Source organism: Acipenser ruthenus, chromosome 21, assembly GCF_902713425.1.
Source record: "Acipenser ruthenus chromosome 21, fAciRut3.2 maternal haplotype, whole genome shotgun sequence".
Classification (NCBI taxonomy): Eukaryota; Metazoa; Chordata; class Actinopteri; order Acipenseriformes; family Acipenseridae; genus Acipenser; species Acipenser ruthenus.
The window spans coordinates 10,036,920-10,053,342 of NC_081209.1; the positions used below are offsets into that span (position 1 = coordinate 10,036,920).

The 16,423-nt window shown below is 39.4% G+C and overlaps 1 protein-coding gene across 3 annotated transcripts in view; it reads right to left on the reverse strand.

Moving 5' to 3' along the window:
- The window catches only part of LOC117428232 (tetratricopeptide repeat protein 28), a 445,426-nt gene that overhangs the window by 35,157 nt on the left and 393,846 nt on the right, over nt 1-16,423 (reverse strand). For all 3 annotated transcript variants that reach the window (XM_058994785.1, XM_058994784.1, XM_058994786.1), the window contains one exon: nt 14,467-14,607. In XM_058994785.1, the coding sequence (XP_058850768.1) occupies nt 14,467-14,607 (141 nt within the window). The remainder of the gene's footprint in view (nt 1-14,466; nt 14,608-16,423) is intronic.

Below are 16,423 nucleotides of genomic sequence, written 5' to 3' on the forward strand. Positions count from 1 at the left end.
CATACAATAAGGCAGGGGTGGCTGACATGCTGTGTGTGCATTATACTGCATTAATTGCTGGAGGACACTGATTAATATAACAAACGATGCATTCACAAGGATATAACAATGCATTTCAACCACTTTTGCGATATACAATATGCTATGATGTTATCTGAATGAACGGAAAAACTAAATCTATGGAAATGGGGGAGGATTTGGTGTCTTAATATGACGCAAGAAAAAATTCTCCTTAAACACAAATTTACGAACAATGCTGATCCAGTTCCTAGAAGCTAATTGATCTCAAAACTTTGTGAAGTTGGGTCTTAAAAGGATCCCTGCATCAACCACATGACTAGCTAGCTCATTCCATCCCCTTCCCACTCTCTGTGTGAAGAAGGGTCTCATGCCCTCTGTCTTAAGCCTCCACTTCATTTCTAACTGTGTTCTCTGGTCCTGGTTTCTGTACTGTGCTTATAATATTGATTAGGGTTAGCTTTGTCGCCTCTTTTAAAATGTGAAGACTTTGATCAAATCCCTCCTAATCCTTCTTTCTTCAAGGCTAAATACATAGCAATTGCCCCACAATAGTTGCAGTTTCTTGAAATATTTTGAGCAATTTTAAAGTGTAATTACTAATTTTCCAAATCTTACATAATGTGCAAACCTGTATCTATTCTTTAGATGGAAATAAGATCAACGTTGTAAAAACAATGCTACGAAACAACATGGGTGGTTGGTACATAATAATAGAACAACAGCAACCAAACTTAAACACTTTAGTGGTTTTTTAAGCCAAGGCAGGCAGTTGTTATGACTGTATTGAGGTTTTGCAATGCTGAAAAAAAATCTAGAAGCAGCATCACTGTTCATTTCCTTTGACACTAAAGTCTAAGTTGAGCCACAGTCTGAAGTGAAAGGCAGGGTTTTATGAAACCACCATCCAATGGGCCAGTGTAGTCTGTTTTATTAAATTGCAAGAAAATTAATTCTATTGCCATCTCTTTTAAGGCGCCTATCCTTCTCACACAGTGTTAGACAGACTACCACAGCACACGTTCTGATCTCCAACACTCCACATGTCTTGTATAAATTAGTCATCTTCTGGTGTTTCTCTTACTATAAATTTGCTCAAGCTGAATGAACAGCTGAAGCAATGCTGCCCTTGTCTGCCCCTTTCATGTATCATTACAAAACGACAGCATGCCTTCATGGTTTCTATCAACTCTTGTTGCCAGCTTTTTTGCTTTCTCCAAAGAAAATATGAGCTTCTCTTTGAAACCCGCTTTCCAGTTCGCCCTTCTGTGCGTCAAACACACATTCAGCTGTAGGAGGTTATGATTTATATTCTCAAGACTCTTCTAAGACAGCAATAACATCAGAAATTAATCACGTTTTCCCCGTACTAAAAACATTATAACAAAAGAAAGCTATAGAGCTGATGTTTTCCACACAATGTTGTAATATATGTAATCAAATACAGTATATGTGAACTATTTTTAAACTATTCAACCTTACACACCCTCCAAGTGTAACAATCTGTTCCTCTTGCAAGTAGTGGCTCTAAGGTGGTCCCTGAAAATGATGCCTCTTGTCACGGATAGCTTGGGTGGTAACGTCAGACCCAAAAGAAAGAACACAACAGGCAGTACTGAGAGGAATAAATGCACTGCGGTGTGTTTTAATTATAAATAAAAAGTTCATACAAAACAAAACACTGAACAAACAAAATGGCACGTTGGCCAAAATAAACAGACAGACAAAACAGACAGTGGACAAACCCCAAATAAGTATCGTGCAGATCCTCCCGTATGAGTAGCAACTGTTATGATACCCTTCGTTTTTATTTCTCCTCTCTCCTGTTCTCCACTGTGAACACACCAACCCCGAGTGAGTGATTCGTGCATCTATATATACAGCTGTGCTAATTAATCATTCACTTGAAACCCAGCACGTGAACTAATTTGTGAAATCCTCGTAGCCACATAATAATATACATTTTATCTGCACGTGAAGTGATTGTGCAATCCCCGTGCCTAAATACAACTATATTTTTTAAATCACTCGTGCTACACAGCCCACCTTATACTCTGTGCACCAATACATACACACCAACAATAACACACCACATAAAACATAAAACACAAAAATACACACAGGGATGGGGCACCCCGCCACACTGCCGAACGCAAAACCTTGGGGACCACGCGGTTAAGTGCCTTTGACTTTCGTTACATTCCATGTTTTATTTCAGAAACTAAGTTTGCTCCTCATAATGAAAAATAAAAAAAAAATTGCCATTGAAGAATAATATACAAACTAACAACAACCAAAATAGTGGTAAAGATAACTGAGGTTTCAAGAAATTCTGGTGAACAGAATTGCAACTATCTTCACAGTGTTTGTTGTTTTGGTATCTATTATAAACCCTTATAAGGAAAAGAAACACCATTTCAATATTGAATCCTATTAATGTAATGGAAAGCAAGCACTAGTCACCAGATACATGGGTATAATTGTATGTAAACATTAGAAGTAAAAAAACATGAAACTTGGATCAGAACCCAGTGCAACCCCACACTAGAGCAATATTAAGCAGCACAGAGACGTGGCAGACATCTATAGCCCAATGTGGGATTGGCAAGGTGGATATCTTCTGAGACAGGGGGCTAAGCACTTTATAATCCACACACCCTAATGGTTTTCAAAGTGTCTGGCAGCTACCATAAATACTTAAAATGTCACTGCAGCCAAAAACAACTTCCCTTTCATGCCACGTTAATCCAGCTGCCTGGAACGATGACAATTAACTTTTTTTATTTTACAGGAACCCTCCTATCCTCATCATAAAAATCAGTGTATTTAAAAAAACAAAAAATGCTACTAAACTACAAATGTACTTCCTGTGCAACAGGTATTAGGACACCACCTGACCCATCATCCAATCTTTGTTTTCAATATCAATTTATTTCTTGAGGAATTTTTTTAACCTTTGCATTTCACAGCAAAATGGATCTGGCTGGCTGCTACAGTCTGACATTAGGTCAATCAGAGTTATTGACAAATGGCATTTACGGCACAGACATCACAAAGGAGAATTCAAAAGGGTAACTCTGGCGATTTTTTCCAAAAAAAAACAAAAAACATTTCAATGAAATCTATGGAATTTAGATTCAATTCTGATTATTTAGTTAACAAACTATATTGAAAATACACTTATAATATATCAGCAAAGAAGACATTTTCATCCTTCTGACTGGGTCCTTTTGCAGTTACTCAAATGCAACACACAATTTCAACAGGAATAAAAATACATTTGACTTTATTATAATGACAAAACATACAACGCTATAGAACCCTTGCCTCCTGGTACCTCAGCACACATAGTCTGACTGCAGTGAAGTGGGGAAGCAGCTGATTGGTTATTGACAGGAAAGCCATTGAAAGGATGGGGACAATGTTACCCTCCAGGTGAGATAACCCAGGAAGTACAGGATAGTCTAAAAGCACAAGACTATCAGAATGCATTGCTATTAAACAGGTTTCTTTAACCTACAGTAGTACCGTATTTTCAAAGCATTTCCTCTATTCCATAATTAACTCCACTATTTTTAAAATAAGAAACAATTAGTGCTCAAGAGAACTTGAAACCTATAACTTTATAGATTTGGTTCTAGTTTTGTAAAACAAATGGGTGTTTTACCTCTCAAAGAATAGGAGTTAATTAAAGACTGACGTAAACGCAATGTGACCCATCGTTTTAAAATAAAAATACATGTTTAATACTGTATACCATTTCTTTCAAAACTGCACATTTGAGATGTATAATGAGCTGAAATGCAGGTAAGAATTATGGAATTATTGTGTTCGCTACAATCATTATGTTTTCTAAATTAACCGGTTTACTTTATTGTGGTGCGAATTACAGTTTGGAATAAAGAACGCAACTCATCTATCCCACTGTCTAATTGCCTTTGTAATTCCCAGCCTTCCATTCTCCCCTCAGCTCTGCCCTGATATGTACACAGCGGGCAATTAGGTTTAAGAGTCTAAGGATTACACACCACGGAGGAGTGGCAGTTTCCATGGCGACACACACACTGACTACACCAGCAGAGACTGGAGCCACACAGCTTAACCCCTCTACCCCCTGTCATTCCTCAATATTAAAATGCCATCAATCTGCAAGGCCTCCTGCTTCCTTCTCCCACACACTTTGTCCCGATTATTGACGGTAAGCTTTGAAAGGTAATTCATAACAATATCTGAGATTTCAGAAGTTAATACTAAATTATCAGGTTAATATTCATATTATTATTATTATTATTATTATTATTATTATTATTATTATTATTATTATTATTATTATTATTAATTTCTTAGCAGACGCCCTTATCCAGGGCGACTTACAATTGTTACAAGATATCACATTATTTTTACATACAATTACATTATTTTTTTACACATTATTTTTACATACAATTACCCATTTATACAGTTGGGTTTTTACCTGAGCAATCTAGGTAAAGTACCTTGCTCAAGGGTACAGCAGCAGTGTCCCCCACCTGGGATTGAACCCACAACCCTCCGGTCAAGAGTACAGAGCCACTGCTGCCCTAGGTCATCGGTTTTAGGGGGTGGTGGGAATATGAGAACAATACACATTCTGAGGTAAAATAATAATAAAAAAATGCCTATTATTTGAGAGTTTATGATTGAGTTTCAATTTATGTATTAAATTAAGATTACAATTTTATTTTTAAATATCTTTTTTTTTTTGGTTTGGTTTTTACACAGAACACAGTACCTGTCAAAATAACATGTGTACACCCCTGTTTCATCAATTTTAATATTTCAAAAGTTAAAAGTCACCCACTAGTAAATATTTCTGAAAATGTAATAGTTACGGGCAGAAAAGGATCTTGTCTGAAATTCGCTCTCCTGATGCAAGGGGCTGCTGAAACCAAGTAAGAGCTCTGCTTCACCAGGATTGGGGAGCGTGACTTTAACGGCTGACATCTTGGTAAGGGAAAGCAGCATGAGTCTTTCAGGCTCCGTAACTCTAACCAGCCCTATTGTAAGCACCTGAACAGGTAGCACTGGTGCTTGGAGTACTTCAGGGAAGTGCTGCTTCAGGGCTCAGAGTTGGGAAGGAGACCTGAACAAGGGTGAACGGCTTATTTTTAAAATCCTGTGCTGTCTTACAGAACTCTGTTATTTGGATACAAACCACTACAAAGGGGACTCCTCTGTGCTGTGATCAGGAAAACCACGGAAGGACCACAGTGTTGTGAGCAACCTGGGAAAGAACCTTTGAAAGATGGGCTGTATAAATATCTTTAATAACGTGCTGCATTTCGACAGCGAAAACAGGATTGAGAAAAACTCACTGTAAATATGCGTGCGCTCATTTGCTTACCCTGTGCATTGTTGTTGAGGTCACATTATTTCCACGATACCCAGCCAGTAATATCCAACAGTTTCCCACCAAAAATAATATACTGCAACGACTGGCAGGCTGTCACTTCATTAGGTTTAATATTAAAAGCAGAATGGTTACACTTGTTACACCACTAGATGGCACAGGTGAACTTTGCGTGAATAAAGAACAAAGCATGTGTTAAGAGCTGGAGAGGACGCTGCTGCTGTAGGACAGGTCACACATCGGCCTTTTCTACCTGTCTTGATAAATTCTACAGAGTCTCTCAGTCTGGGATTACATTGACGCAGGCCGGTTTGCAAATCTTTTCTCTGTGTTTTAAAGATTTGTGAAGCTCTGGTAGGCAACACGCCCCAAGATAGCTTCTTATATCAGCAGAGCTTGTTAAATTCCAGCTAAAGTCATTATGTCTATATTAAAATCATGATTAAAACATCTAACTTATCAGCCAAAGCGTCTTGAGACACTTGGGCTCAAGTTTCCTTTTGTTTAAAAGTTGATCCTGGTAAATCTGCGCAGTCATTTTCCTGTGCCCCCCCTGGTTATACTATATATTTGCCACAGTTTATTTGGATTTGCCATGATCTTTTAACATGTTTTACAGTGCTTACCTCTGCTTTACCATGTTTACACTTTGCAAAGCTGGTAAACTTTTATAAGGGGCAGCAGTAAAATGACTGATATAAAGACATTTTAACTGAGCTAGCCTACATTACATACAGTTGTAGTCAAAAGTTTACATACCCCAGTGGAAATTTATAATTTCTAGAAATTTCTCGAAAACAAAGAATATTAGTAAAAATCTTTTGTAGCAAAAGTTTTACTTTTGTGGATGAGGATAAAAAGTTACATGAAATAGATGTCTACAATTATTTAGTTCAGCAATTTTTTTTTTTTGCAAAATTCCAAAAATGCTAATTCAAAAGTATCCATACCCTTTGATGCTATGATAGTATTGTCTCTTTGTTAGTCCGCAGCTTAGGTGTTCAACTTGACTCGGAGCTTTTGTTTGAAAAACATCTCTCTTCAGAGGTAAACAGTGTTTTATTATTTAAAGAACATTACCAGAGTGTGTCGTTTTCTGCCCCCTAGGGATGCTGAGATTCTTGTCATGCATGTGTTACGTCTCGGTTGGATTTTTGTAATGCTCTTCATGTTAATCTTCCTGCTCACTCTTTACATCGATTGCAGACTGTGCAAAATGCAGCAGCAAGGGTTCATACCGGTACCAAGTGGACAGAACACATTACTCCGGTCCTTAAGCGTTTCCTTTAACATATTGCTGTTGACCTACAAGAATTTGCACAGTCAGGGTCCTAGTTATATAATGGATCTTCTTCGCCCTTACATCCCTGGGAGGCAGCTTAGATCCTCTAACTCTGGATTGTTAAAATGCATGCTTCCAAAACGTGTTATGCTCAGAGGGCGTAGTTTTAGCTGTGTTGCTCCTTTTTTTTGGAACTCACTATCAACTTTCATTAGAGAATCCACAACAGTAGGCACATTTAAAAATACCCTTAAGACACACTTATTCTCTGCTGTTTTTTTTTTTTTTTTAACTATTTGACTCTACTGCAGTCTGCACTGTTTATTATAACATACTGTACTTTTATGATGATCGATTTTGCCTCTATATTTACCCATTGTATTGTATTTTATTTATTTAGGTATCTATATACTTTTTTAACTTATTAAATGTTATTCATTGTGTTTTGTAATGTGGCTTTGTGTTTGAGTGTCTGAGATTGACTGCCAAAAATATTCAAAGTGAATTGGCTGTAAGTGGGACTGGGGTTTTCATTTCAACCATAGGTTGAGTATTGCATGGTGACAGTCTCAATGGTCGCAGGGAAAGGAAAAAGCCACTCTTAGGAAAACGACACAAGGGCAGTCACTTAATGATTTCAAAACATCTTTTGAATGATGGATATGAGTTCTGGTGAAAGGCTTTGTGGCGTGATGAAACAAAAATCGAGCTATTTGGTCACGTTGAGTGATTACGTTTGGAGAAAGTCAGATGAGGTGTACAAAGAAAAGAACACCATACCCACTGTCAAGCATGGAGGTAGTAATATCCTTCCATGGGTCTGTTTTTCCTCTAATGGCACAGGAAATTTAGTGGTGAAATGGATTCCATAGCATACCAGAGCATGGCCAATCACCGGAAACGCTCTACAAAACTTGGTTTAAAGCACAACTGGATGTTCCAACATGACAACGATCCAAAGCACACATTAAAATTTACTTCAGAATGGTTAAAGAAGAATAAAATCAAGGATCTGGAATAGCCTAGTCAAAGTCCCGATCTAAATCTGATTGAGAATGTTTGGTATGCGTTGAAGAAGGCTGTGCACAAGAGAAGTCCTCGGAATTTGAATGAACTGGAACAATTTTGTGTTGAAAAATGTTCAAAATTACTAAAGAATCATGCCAAAAGCTCATTGACAAATACCCTAATCGTTTAAAAGAGGTTATTATTGCTAAAGGTGCCTCAACTAGCTATCAATTTAATTGTCCTTCTCTGTCTTTTCAGTGTCTGTATACAATATGCATAACATTAAGGTACAGGGTGTTTAGAGTTCTTTTAAAACAAGGGACAGTTTACTTGCTTCCATTCTTAGTCATTCTCTCGCACCCTACAAAAGTAACAGACTCTTTTAATGGTTAATATTACTGGTTATTGCCTTTGGTGGCAGCATATGATTCAGCAGTCTACATAACAAAAAGCGGCACCCATCTATAATCATTCTGGGTATTTGTTGTTGAGTGAAAGTTAACACACTTCCGGAGTCAGCTTTTAATTCAATCAGTAATACATCCAAAGGGAATGCAGAATGAGTCGGTACTTCTGGGTGAACAGATACAAAATGATTCCCATGTGTACATGGTGTAGTGCTTCACAAATTCTGCTTTGCCTTGTCTTGCCTTGTCTGGTTTTCCTTAAATGTAAACTAATTAAAAACTGGTGTGCATTGTTTTGCATACGACAGATGCATAGAGTGAAATATGGAATAAGTGGAGTCCTGCATTCGATTAGCAAAGAAAGTTCCTTATAATATAGGAATGTTGGCAACCTTAGATACAGATTCAAAATGAATAAGTGACACTTAAAAAATGTGTTAACGGTTTTCTTATTCTGCATGGGACAGCTTTCAAGCAACAGTCCTTTGTTTTGGGTTCTCACCACTTCTTCCTCTGCTTTGTGTTTTGTCTATAGTTGGGCCCAGTTTGCCTGAGCCAGCGAAATCCCCAAAACCCTCCCTCTACCCTCTGTACGGAGAAGAAAATGATGTGTGAAAAGGGATCATTGACATGTTTCACACCATCATATATCTGAGCAGCGACAGCAGCAGTCACCAGAAGTCCAAAACGGATGGCTCTGTTCCCGCTAATCCAGTCCCAGGACTTGGCTTGGATAACAGGCCTCCATGGGAAAGCAAACAGACGTTAGTCAGCTTGACAGGCACAGAATGAGAGGAAATTAGGGCTCTCTGTTGAAAAAGGGAAGAAGAAAAGGCAAGAAGGAACTGCGAGTTCAAGAATGTTTTTAAGATTTCATTTTTTTTTAGCTGAACAACAAATTCAGGTAAGTAAACACGTAGGCGGCACACTGCGCTCCAGCTTTTCAAAAGAGAAGTGGCTCCTTCTCTATTATACTGATTCAGTGCCCCACAGAGGACATTACAAGGTCATAATTGGTACATCCTAAAGGGAGGCCCTTTGGTCAGGACCTCACAAGTGTAGCCAGCTGCCCTCATCTTATCAAGATAGTCTTGTACATCTGACTGTGTTCAAAGCTTACTTGAAAGCCAATTTAACTGCTTCTTACAATGATAATGGTTCCTGAAATTAGTTAACCAAAATATACTAGGACTTTTTCTGCATTGTGAAACTGGTATTGAGGTGTTCAGCACTGATACTGATCATAAATCATGTATAGCTGTGCATTGGTCATACGCAACAATCATTTTTGAATTGCATTTTTCAATTACATCAATCCCTACAACAGGTCAGTGGGCATCTCCCGATCCCACAACTCAATTGCCTCTTTACTCCCAGGAGCTCTACAGAGGATGTCACCGAGCTACCAGCCTATGGAAGACAAAGGCCAGCCCTGCAGGTGTCTGCTTTGAGTTTACCGGGTGTCTGGTCAGCAGGGCCTGCTGCAGTGAGATGAGGAGAAACAAACCCTGGCAGTTTTGCCTCCCTAACAGACGGCAGCCCCACAGCCAATGCAACACTCCCTCTGGAATCCCCAGCGAAGACTGGTGAGTTCGCACAGCCGGACAGGAACCCACGCTCCCCGGCTGTATAACTTACCCCCCACACCACACCGCCGTGTCTACCAGGTGAGCCGCTCTGGGACGCAAGTACACCACAATTCAACTGAGGCGTTTAAAAAAAAAAATAACTAGATTAAGTTAATACGCTGTGTGTAGGGTGCCTAAACTGCATAAGAATTGGTTATAAATAGTTATGAATGAACATAGACCTTCTACAGAGAGTATAAACTGTACAAGCTCCTGTTACTGCCTGTGATTCACTGAAAGGAGAAAATTAACAGGCAACATGAAATAAACAAATCCTCTGCCTAGGGGCAGACAATATAGAAAGGCTGAATTACCATCACAAGCCATGCAGAACCAAGATCTCTTAAATGTTCCCATTCCCTGCATTACCAATGTAAATGATGCTTTGTTTCCTATTTTAATTTCCTCCTGAGTGTATGTCCGGAGTTTTAATCACTTTACTTTACATTATCACACTAAGGTAGCAGACTACTCCCGGGTATACCTGTGAAAGTGCCTTGACGAATGGTATTAAAAAATATGGGCTTGGGGGCTCCCGAGTGGCGCATCCAGTAAAGGCGCTCCGCACGGAGTGCAGGATGTGCCCTATAGCCTGGAGATCGCAGGTTCAAATCCAGGCTATGTCACAGCTGACCGTGACCGGGAGTTCCTAGGGGGCGGCGCACAATTGGCTGAGCGCTGCCCGGGTAGGGAGGGCTTAGGTCGGCAGGGGAATCCACGGCTCCCCGCGCATCAGCGACCCCTGTGGCCGATAGGGCGCCTGTGGCTCTGCAGCGGAGCCGCCAGATCTGTGTTGTCCTCCGGCACTATAGGTCTGGTGGCATTGCTGTGGATCTGCAGTGCGAAAAATGACGGCTTGGCAGGAGCACTTTTCGGAGGACGCGTGTTCCAGCCTCCGTTTCCCGAGTCGGCGCGGGGGTTGTGAGCGGTGAGCCGGGGATACAGATAATAATTGGGCATGCTAAATTGGGGTGAAAATCGGGGTAAAATAATTGGCGACGACTAAATTAAAAAAAATAAATAAATAAAAAATATGGGCTTATTAAAAAACATTTTAATAAGCACATAAACTCAATTACTAGCTGAATTAACCTCTCACCAAACCATGGGAATGCTAGAGCAGTGTATAGGGAAATGTTGGTGGGTCTATCTCGATTCTAAGCTGTGGGTAATACAAAGACATGAGAACTTGAAGAAAGTATGCCATTTTGTGACACTACAATCATATGAGTGACATTCATCTCCCTGATGGCTGTAAATACTTTGACATCCAGACAGACTGAGTCTGATACTCTAAATGGATTGTGCTTAAGGATGTTACAAGTTTCATCACATTTAGACAAGCAGCTCTCTAGATATATGTAAAAACGTAAGCATGAAAGACCGTCTGACAGGTAGACGGCCTCCATTTACCGCCAGATTATGATACACTCAATGATGTTTGGACAAGCCGTTCTTTAGTTATGGGCAAAACCCTGAAGTGTGACATAGGTACACATGCATGCCTGTCCAGCCATTGACCTGGCACATGGTAATTTAAACAGGACTGGCTTTCCACTGGCTTTGGTCTGACTAGATATCTATCATAGAAGGTGTATGCTACACTACAAGCTTTTTGCATTGCATACATCAATCCACAAACTCATCAGCGCTGTAGCTGTCCACCATGACTGTCTTACTAACAAACCTGAAACAAAACCAAAAAGAGATGTTCCGTAAACTGTTTCCTCTAATGGTACTGTTTATAAATCCCCCTAATGACTCATTAAAGTGTTCCCTTAATGAAATCTGCAGATGAAAAATATCCATCTGGAGTGTACTCATCAGTACTGGAGACTCTGCACGCAGGTAATGAGAAATCAGAGCAGGATGAATAGCAACAAAGCCGTTTCTCAATGAGGCTCTAACCATCCATTTATATATGATCGAGCACCCGTAGCTGTTTGGAAATGATCCTTTGCTTAGGTTTGAAACAGCTAATGGGACATTTACCAGCGTTCATTTAGAAAGCCCTCTTGATTTAATTCACTGGCCTTTCTTTAACCACAAACCCTGGGTTCAAAAATATGGAACACAAGTGAAGTGAGTGCAATTTAGCGTTCAGATTAATCACACAAGCAATACACAATCTAGTTCACAGGTAGAGACTTTCTGATATTAAGTGCCAGCTCTGAAATACATTCACATTGCATAGTTACGCTTTTTTAAGGTTCTGACACCACTGTTAACAACAGCAGCAGTGCACTAAGTGTCTGTCCAACTCCATTTTCTATAATAACGCACCCACAATGCATTTTCTCCCTTGGGGTTGAGGTAAGACATCACTTTCCAAAATGCTTAACCCTTAAAAGCTGTATTGGAAGAATATATATATATATATATATATATATATATATATATATATATATATATATATATATATATATACAGTATAAGAGATCATTACACAGCCCCCAATTACGGTGTCAGAATGTTTCTCATCACAATAAAGAATGTCCTAACCAAGTTTCATCCTAATTGGGTAAACTGTTGATAAAGTGTGCAAAACATTTGTACGGTCGCCTCCACTGCATCACAGTTGGGACATGCATTCCCAGCGGGGGATAAAAAGAAGTAAGAGAATATATTTGATTCAATATGTAAAAATTGGTTTCATGCAAATAAAATGTTAGAAGGAATTCTGTAAATGACTGTACTCTTCTAAATGACATCTAAATGCAATTGAAAATAACTTCAACCCTTTTTTGTACATTACCAAGGAACTACAGAAAAAACGTTTAAATTTCAGGACAAAAATCTCAACCTACTGTAGGTATACCCTAAATTACTTAAATAAACTAATGTTACCTCCTTCCTGGATTCAAAGTCATTCTAGCTTATTAGTTCAATACATTTTCTCTGCCATGAACATCCATTCATTATATAGGTCTCAAGTGAGCAGTGTTGAAAGAAACACATGTTTTAACAAACACGCAGCTTTATTTTAAATCATGATATCTGCCACTACACCAAGTTAAAAAACAATCTCTGTTTGCAAGTCATACTTTTATACTGTCCTGGGTCATTTCACCTGGAGGTTGAAATTGTCCCCACCCCTTCAATGGCTTATTCCTGTCAATAGCCAATCAGCTGCTTCCCATATTGACTGACGTGCTTTCAGCCAGTAGTATGACTCAGAAGACACTGCTGAGGTTAAAACGAACAAGGAAGTCAAGCCGTAACAGACTTCATGGGGCCAGGCAGGCAGACTGGGATTTTTCTAGCTCCTATGTAGCTAATGGTATTGCAAAATGGGTAAGATTTATAGAATCCTTTTGGTAGCTACTTTAATCAGTTAATGATTTGAAACCTGAAGGATTCTGTATCTCGACTGCAGGATTTGTGAACCTCTGTAAAGCAGTTCCTGCATGTGACATGACCCCCTCACAGCGCATTGTAAAAGAGACTATTAGTATTCATGATGCCTTCACTCTGTTTTGATTGTACTTGTCTACCAAGTGCACTCACTACTCGAGTGACTAGGCACAGCCACCCACATAACAATGGGAGACAAAGCTTTGCATGTGATCCACTCTGAGAGAGACTCGACCGTACCTGACACAGTGACTGATAGACTGCAGCCTCAAGTGCCACCATTTCTTATTGTCATTACTTCTATATTTATCTCTAAAAAGCAGGTGACTGCCAGCTGTAATATGGAAGGATGAGGATGACATCTAAACGTATTATCATCCCTATGAATTTGGTACCTAGATTTAATATTCTATTAGCTGCTGTTTGACAATCACAGTGCTGCTCAATGTGTGCTTTGCTACCCCTGTTTTTTGCTGGCTATATTAGTGATGTTGTTCTCTGTTGAAGAAGGAGTGGGAAGGTCGCTTGACTGACTGCTGATGCATGGTTCCTCTGTCTATCATAAAGTGTCAGCAATCAAATAATAAGCAAGTCTTGGATCTGACTGTTTACAGTTAGTGTGCGTGTTCATTGAGACTTTTTTAAATAAAGAGTGCCAATCCTATCCAAATTACTACCTCTGAACGCATAACCCTGATAAAGGCTGTTTGTCAACTCCTAGTTTTACGTTGAGTGTTTGAATTTATAACTTCACTCCAGTGTTATCACAAAAGAATATACCATTCATTCCTCTTAACCAGGAATCACTCAGGAACAAGCCAATGTGTGTTCATAGCAAATTAAATTGCTCATACCAACTTAATGGAATCTGACAGTACACTAGGTTAAATATCTCTCTGTTTGCAAGCCATGCAGTCCAGCACTTCCTGGGTCATGTCACGTTTCCCCAGCCCTTCTTTCCTGTCAGTAAACAACTAGTTGCTTCCCCTAATGACAGACATGCTTTTCAGCTTTGACCCCAAATACACTGCTGGAGTTAATGACCAAGGAATTAAAGCAGTAACAGACTTTATTGAAGGCAAAGCAAGTAAACTGAGACATTTCTTTAACCTAATGTAGTGCCAAATGCCATGTTTTAAAATAAAATAAAAACAAATGCTATAACATGCGTTTCTTTCCAAACTATACACAGGAGACCTATAAAGTGAATGGAAGTGCATGACAAGTACGATTTATGGAATTCTGTATGCTACAATTACAGTAGCCGAGTTTAATCACAAGTGTTTTCTACATGTCAAAGCCCAATTAAATCCACTCTGCTGGTTGCCTAATCCCACAGTAGCAGTGGCTGGATGCTCCTACTCTCACTTTCCTGTGTACCTGTTGAAAAGGTTGTTCCTGCTGACCATTCTGAGGAAGCCGGTGGGGTCGGTCACAGAGTTCAGCTTGTTGTGAAGCTCCTCAAACTGCTGGTCCAGCAGGTCTCCTGCCTCACTCTCTGTCTCACTGCTGGAGCAGGGCCTAGTGAAGACACAAGCCAAGGGACAGAGTGAGGAACAGACTTCAGCATACCTGAATCACACCACCCTCACTGCATCCCTGAATCACACCACCCTCACTGCATCCCTGAATCACACCATCCTCACTGCATCCCTGAATCACACCATCCTCACTGCATACCTGAATCACACCACCCTCACTGCATCCCTGAATCACACCACCCTCACTGCATCCCTGAATCACACCATCCTCACTGCATACCTGAATCACACCACCCTTACTGTATATCTGAATCACTGACTGCTGTGTCTAGCTGTGGTCCTTGTTGACTACAGTGGTGTGGTGTGATATCAACGGAAAGTCATTCTATGGATAATATTGTTTCTGGAAATCAAGACAAACACACCTTAGTAGAACATGATTTAATGAATAGATTTGTAAGACAATTGATCAATACATATTTTCGGTGATCGTAGACCCCCACATATACATATGCCTAGGGGCAGCTGTAAAATCGTAGAAGAGGAAGGTTGAGGGATGGAGATGCTAGCACAAGCGCTGTTGGCTGGCTGGATTACTGGGAATGTATACCCTGAGGGAAGTGACACAGCTTTGAGTCTGTCTCTCCCCCAAACTATTCTTAAGATTCAGTGGAGATTAGGTACTGTGGGATAAAGAAGCTAACGCATTCAGAGCTAACAAAATAATTCCAATAAATTTGACTTATTATGAATTACTGTAATTGCGTAGAGCTCACATTTTCCTGTATAAAATATTCACATATTCAGATATTCACATATACATGCACATTTTTCAATGGTGTTTCTCAACTGGTAGAAAATAATCCAATTGCAGACTCGAAGATATTTAATTGTTGTTGATGATTGTTCGTATTCGTTCATACAACAGAATATTAATATTAAAAATTAATTAAAAATTAATATTTAAAAAAAAACACACACACACATTACAATAGGTAATTTCATGGGGTAGCAAGTTTATTTTACTTTTGATTTTTTACTGGAATGTGATACGAATTATACTTCTAAGCTAATTAAAAATACAAAAATATTTGCATATTAATTTAATTTTATATCCAGCTTCTGGAACTGCCTGGAAAAAAAAGTGTGTCTGGCTCCTTTGTGCAGTGGTTAGTGCTATGAACAAAGTACTAGCGCTGTGGGTGGAACACATTCAGCCAGGGACTGCTTTTAATAATGCACACACAGAAAGAGAAAGACAGAATACAAGAACCTGAATAAACAGTGAATAAGAAATGACATGACAGGGTGGCCTATGTGTGAGTTCTAGTGCGAGCTGAGGAGCTCAGGAAACCACTTGAAACAGACAAGGAGTTTAAACACACAACAAGGGAAAGCTTTGTTGCCATCTGTTCCCCATCACCCCTCAAGAACTCCAGTTCTTTAGCTTTTATAATATGATCCCATGGAAGTTTGTTTTATTGTTTAGTTTACATTGTGGGTTTCTAAACTGACACCACAGTGAACCTGAGTTGGCTTGGGTTTGGGCTTTGAGGAAAACCGCTTTGACAGAATAGCACAACCAACTGTGTGGTATGGCTCATCTTCATCAGCTGTGCTTTTATGTTTACTTGTAACAAGGGAAAACATTTTCCCAAGCTGTGAAAAGGGTGTGGGTAATCCACTGACAAACAGAGAGATACAGGAACATACAGAGCCAAACCTGACAGATAACTGGGGAATCATAGTATTAGTAATAAAAGTGTATGACCTCAACATTACTGCAGGCCAAACTAAGCTGGAAAGAGCCTGTTTGATCTGTGTTCAATTGTTTTAGTGTCGTTCAGAACAAAAAC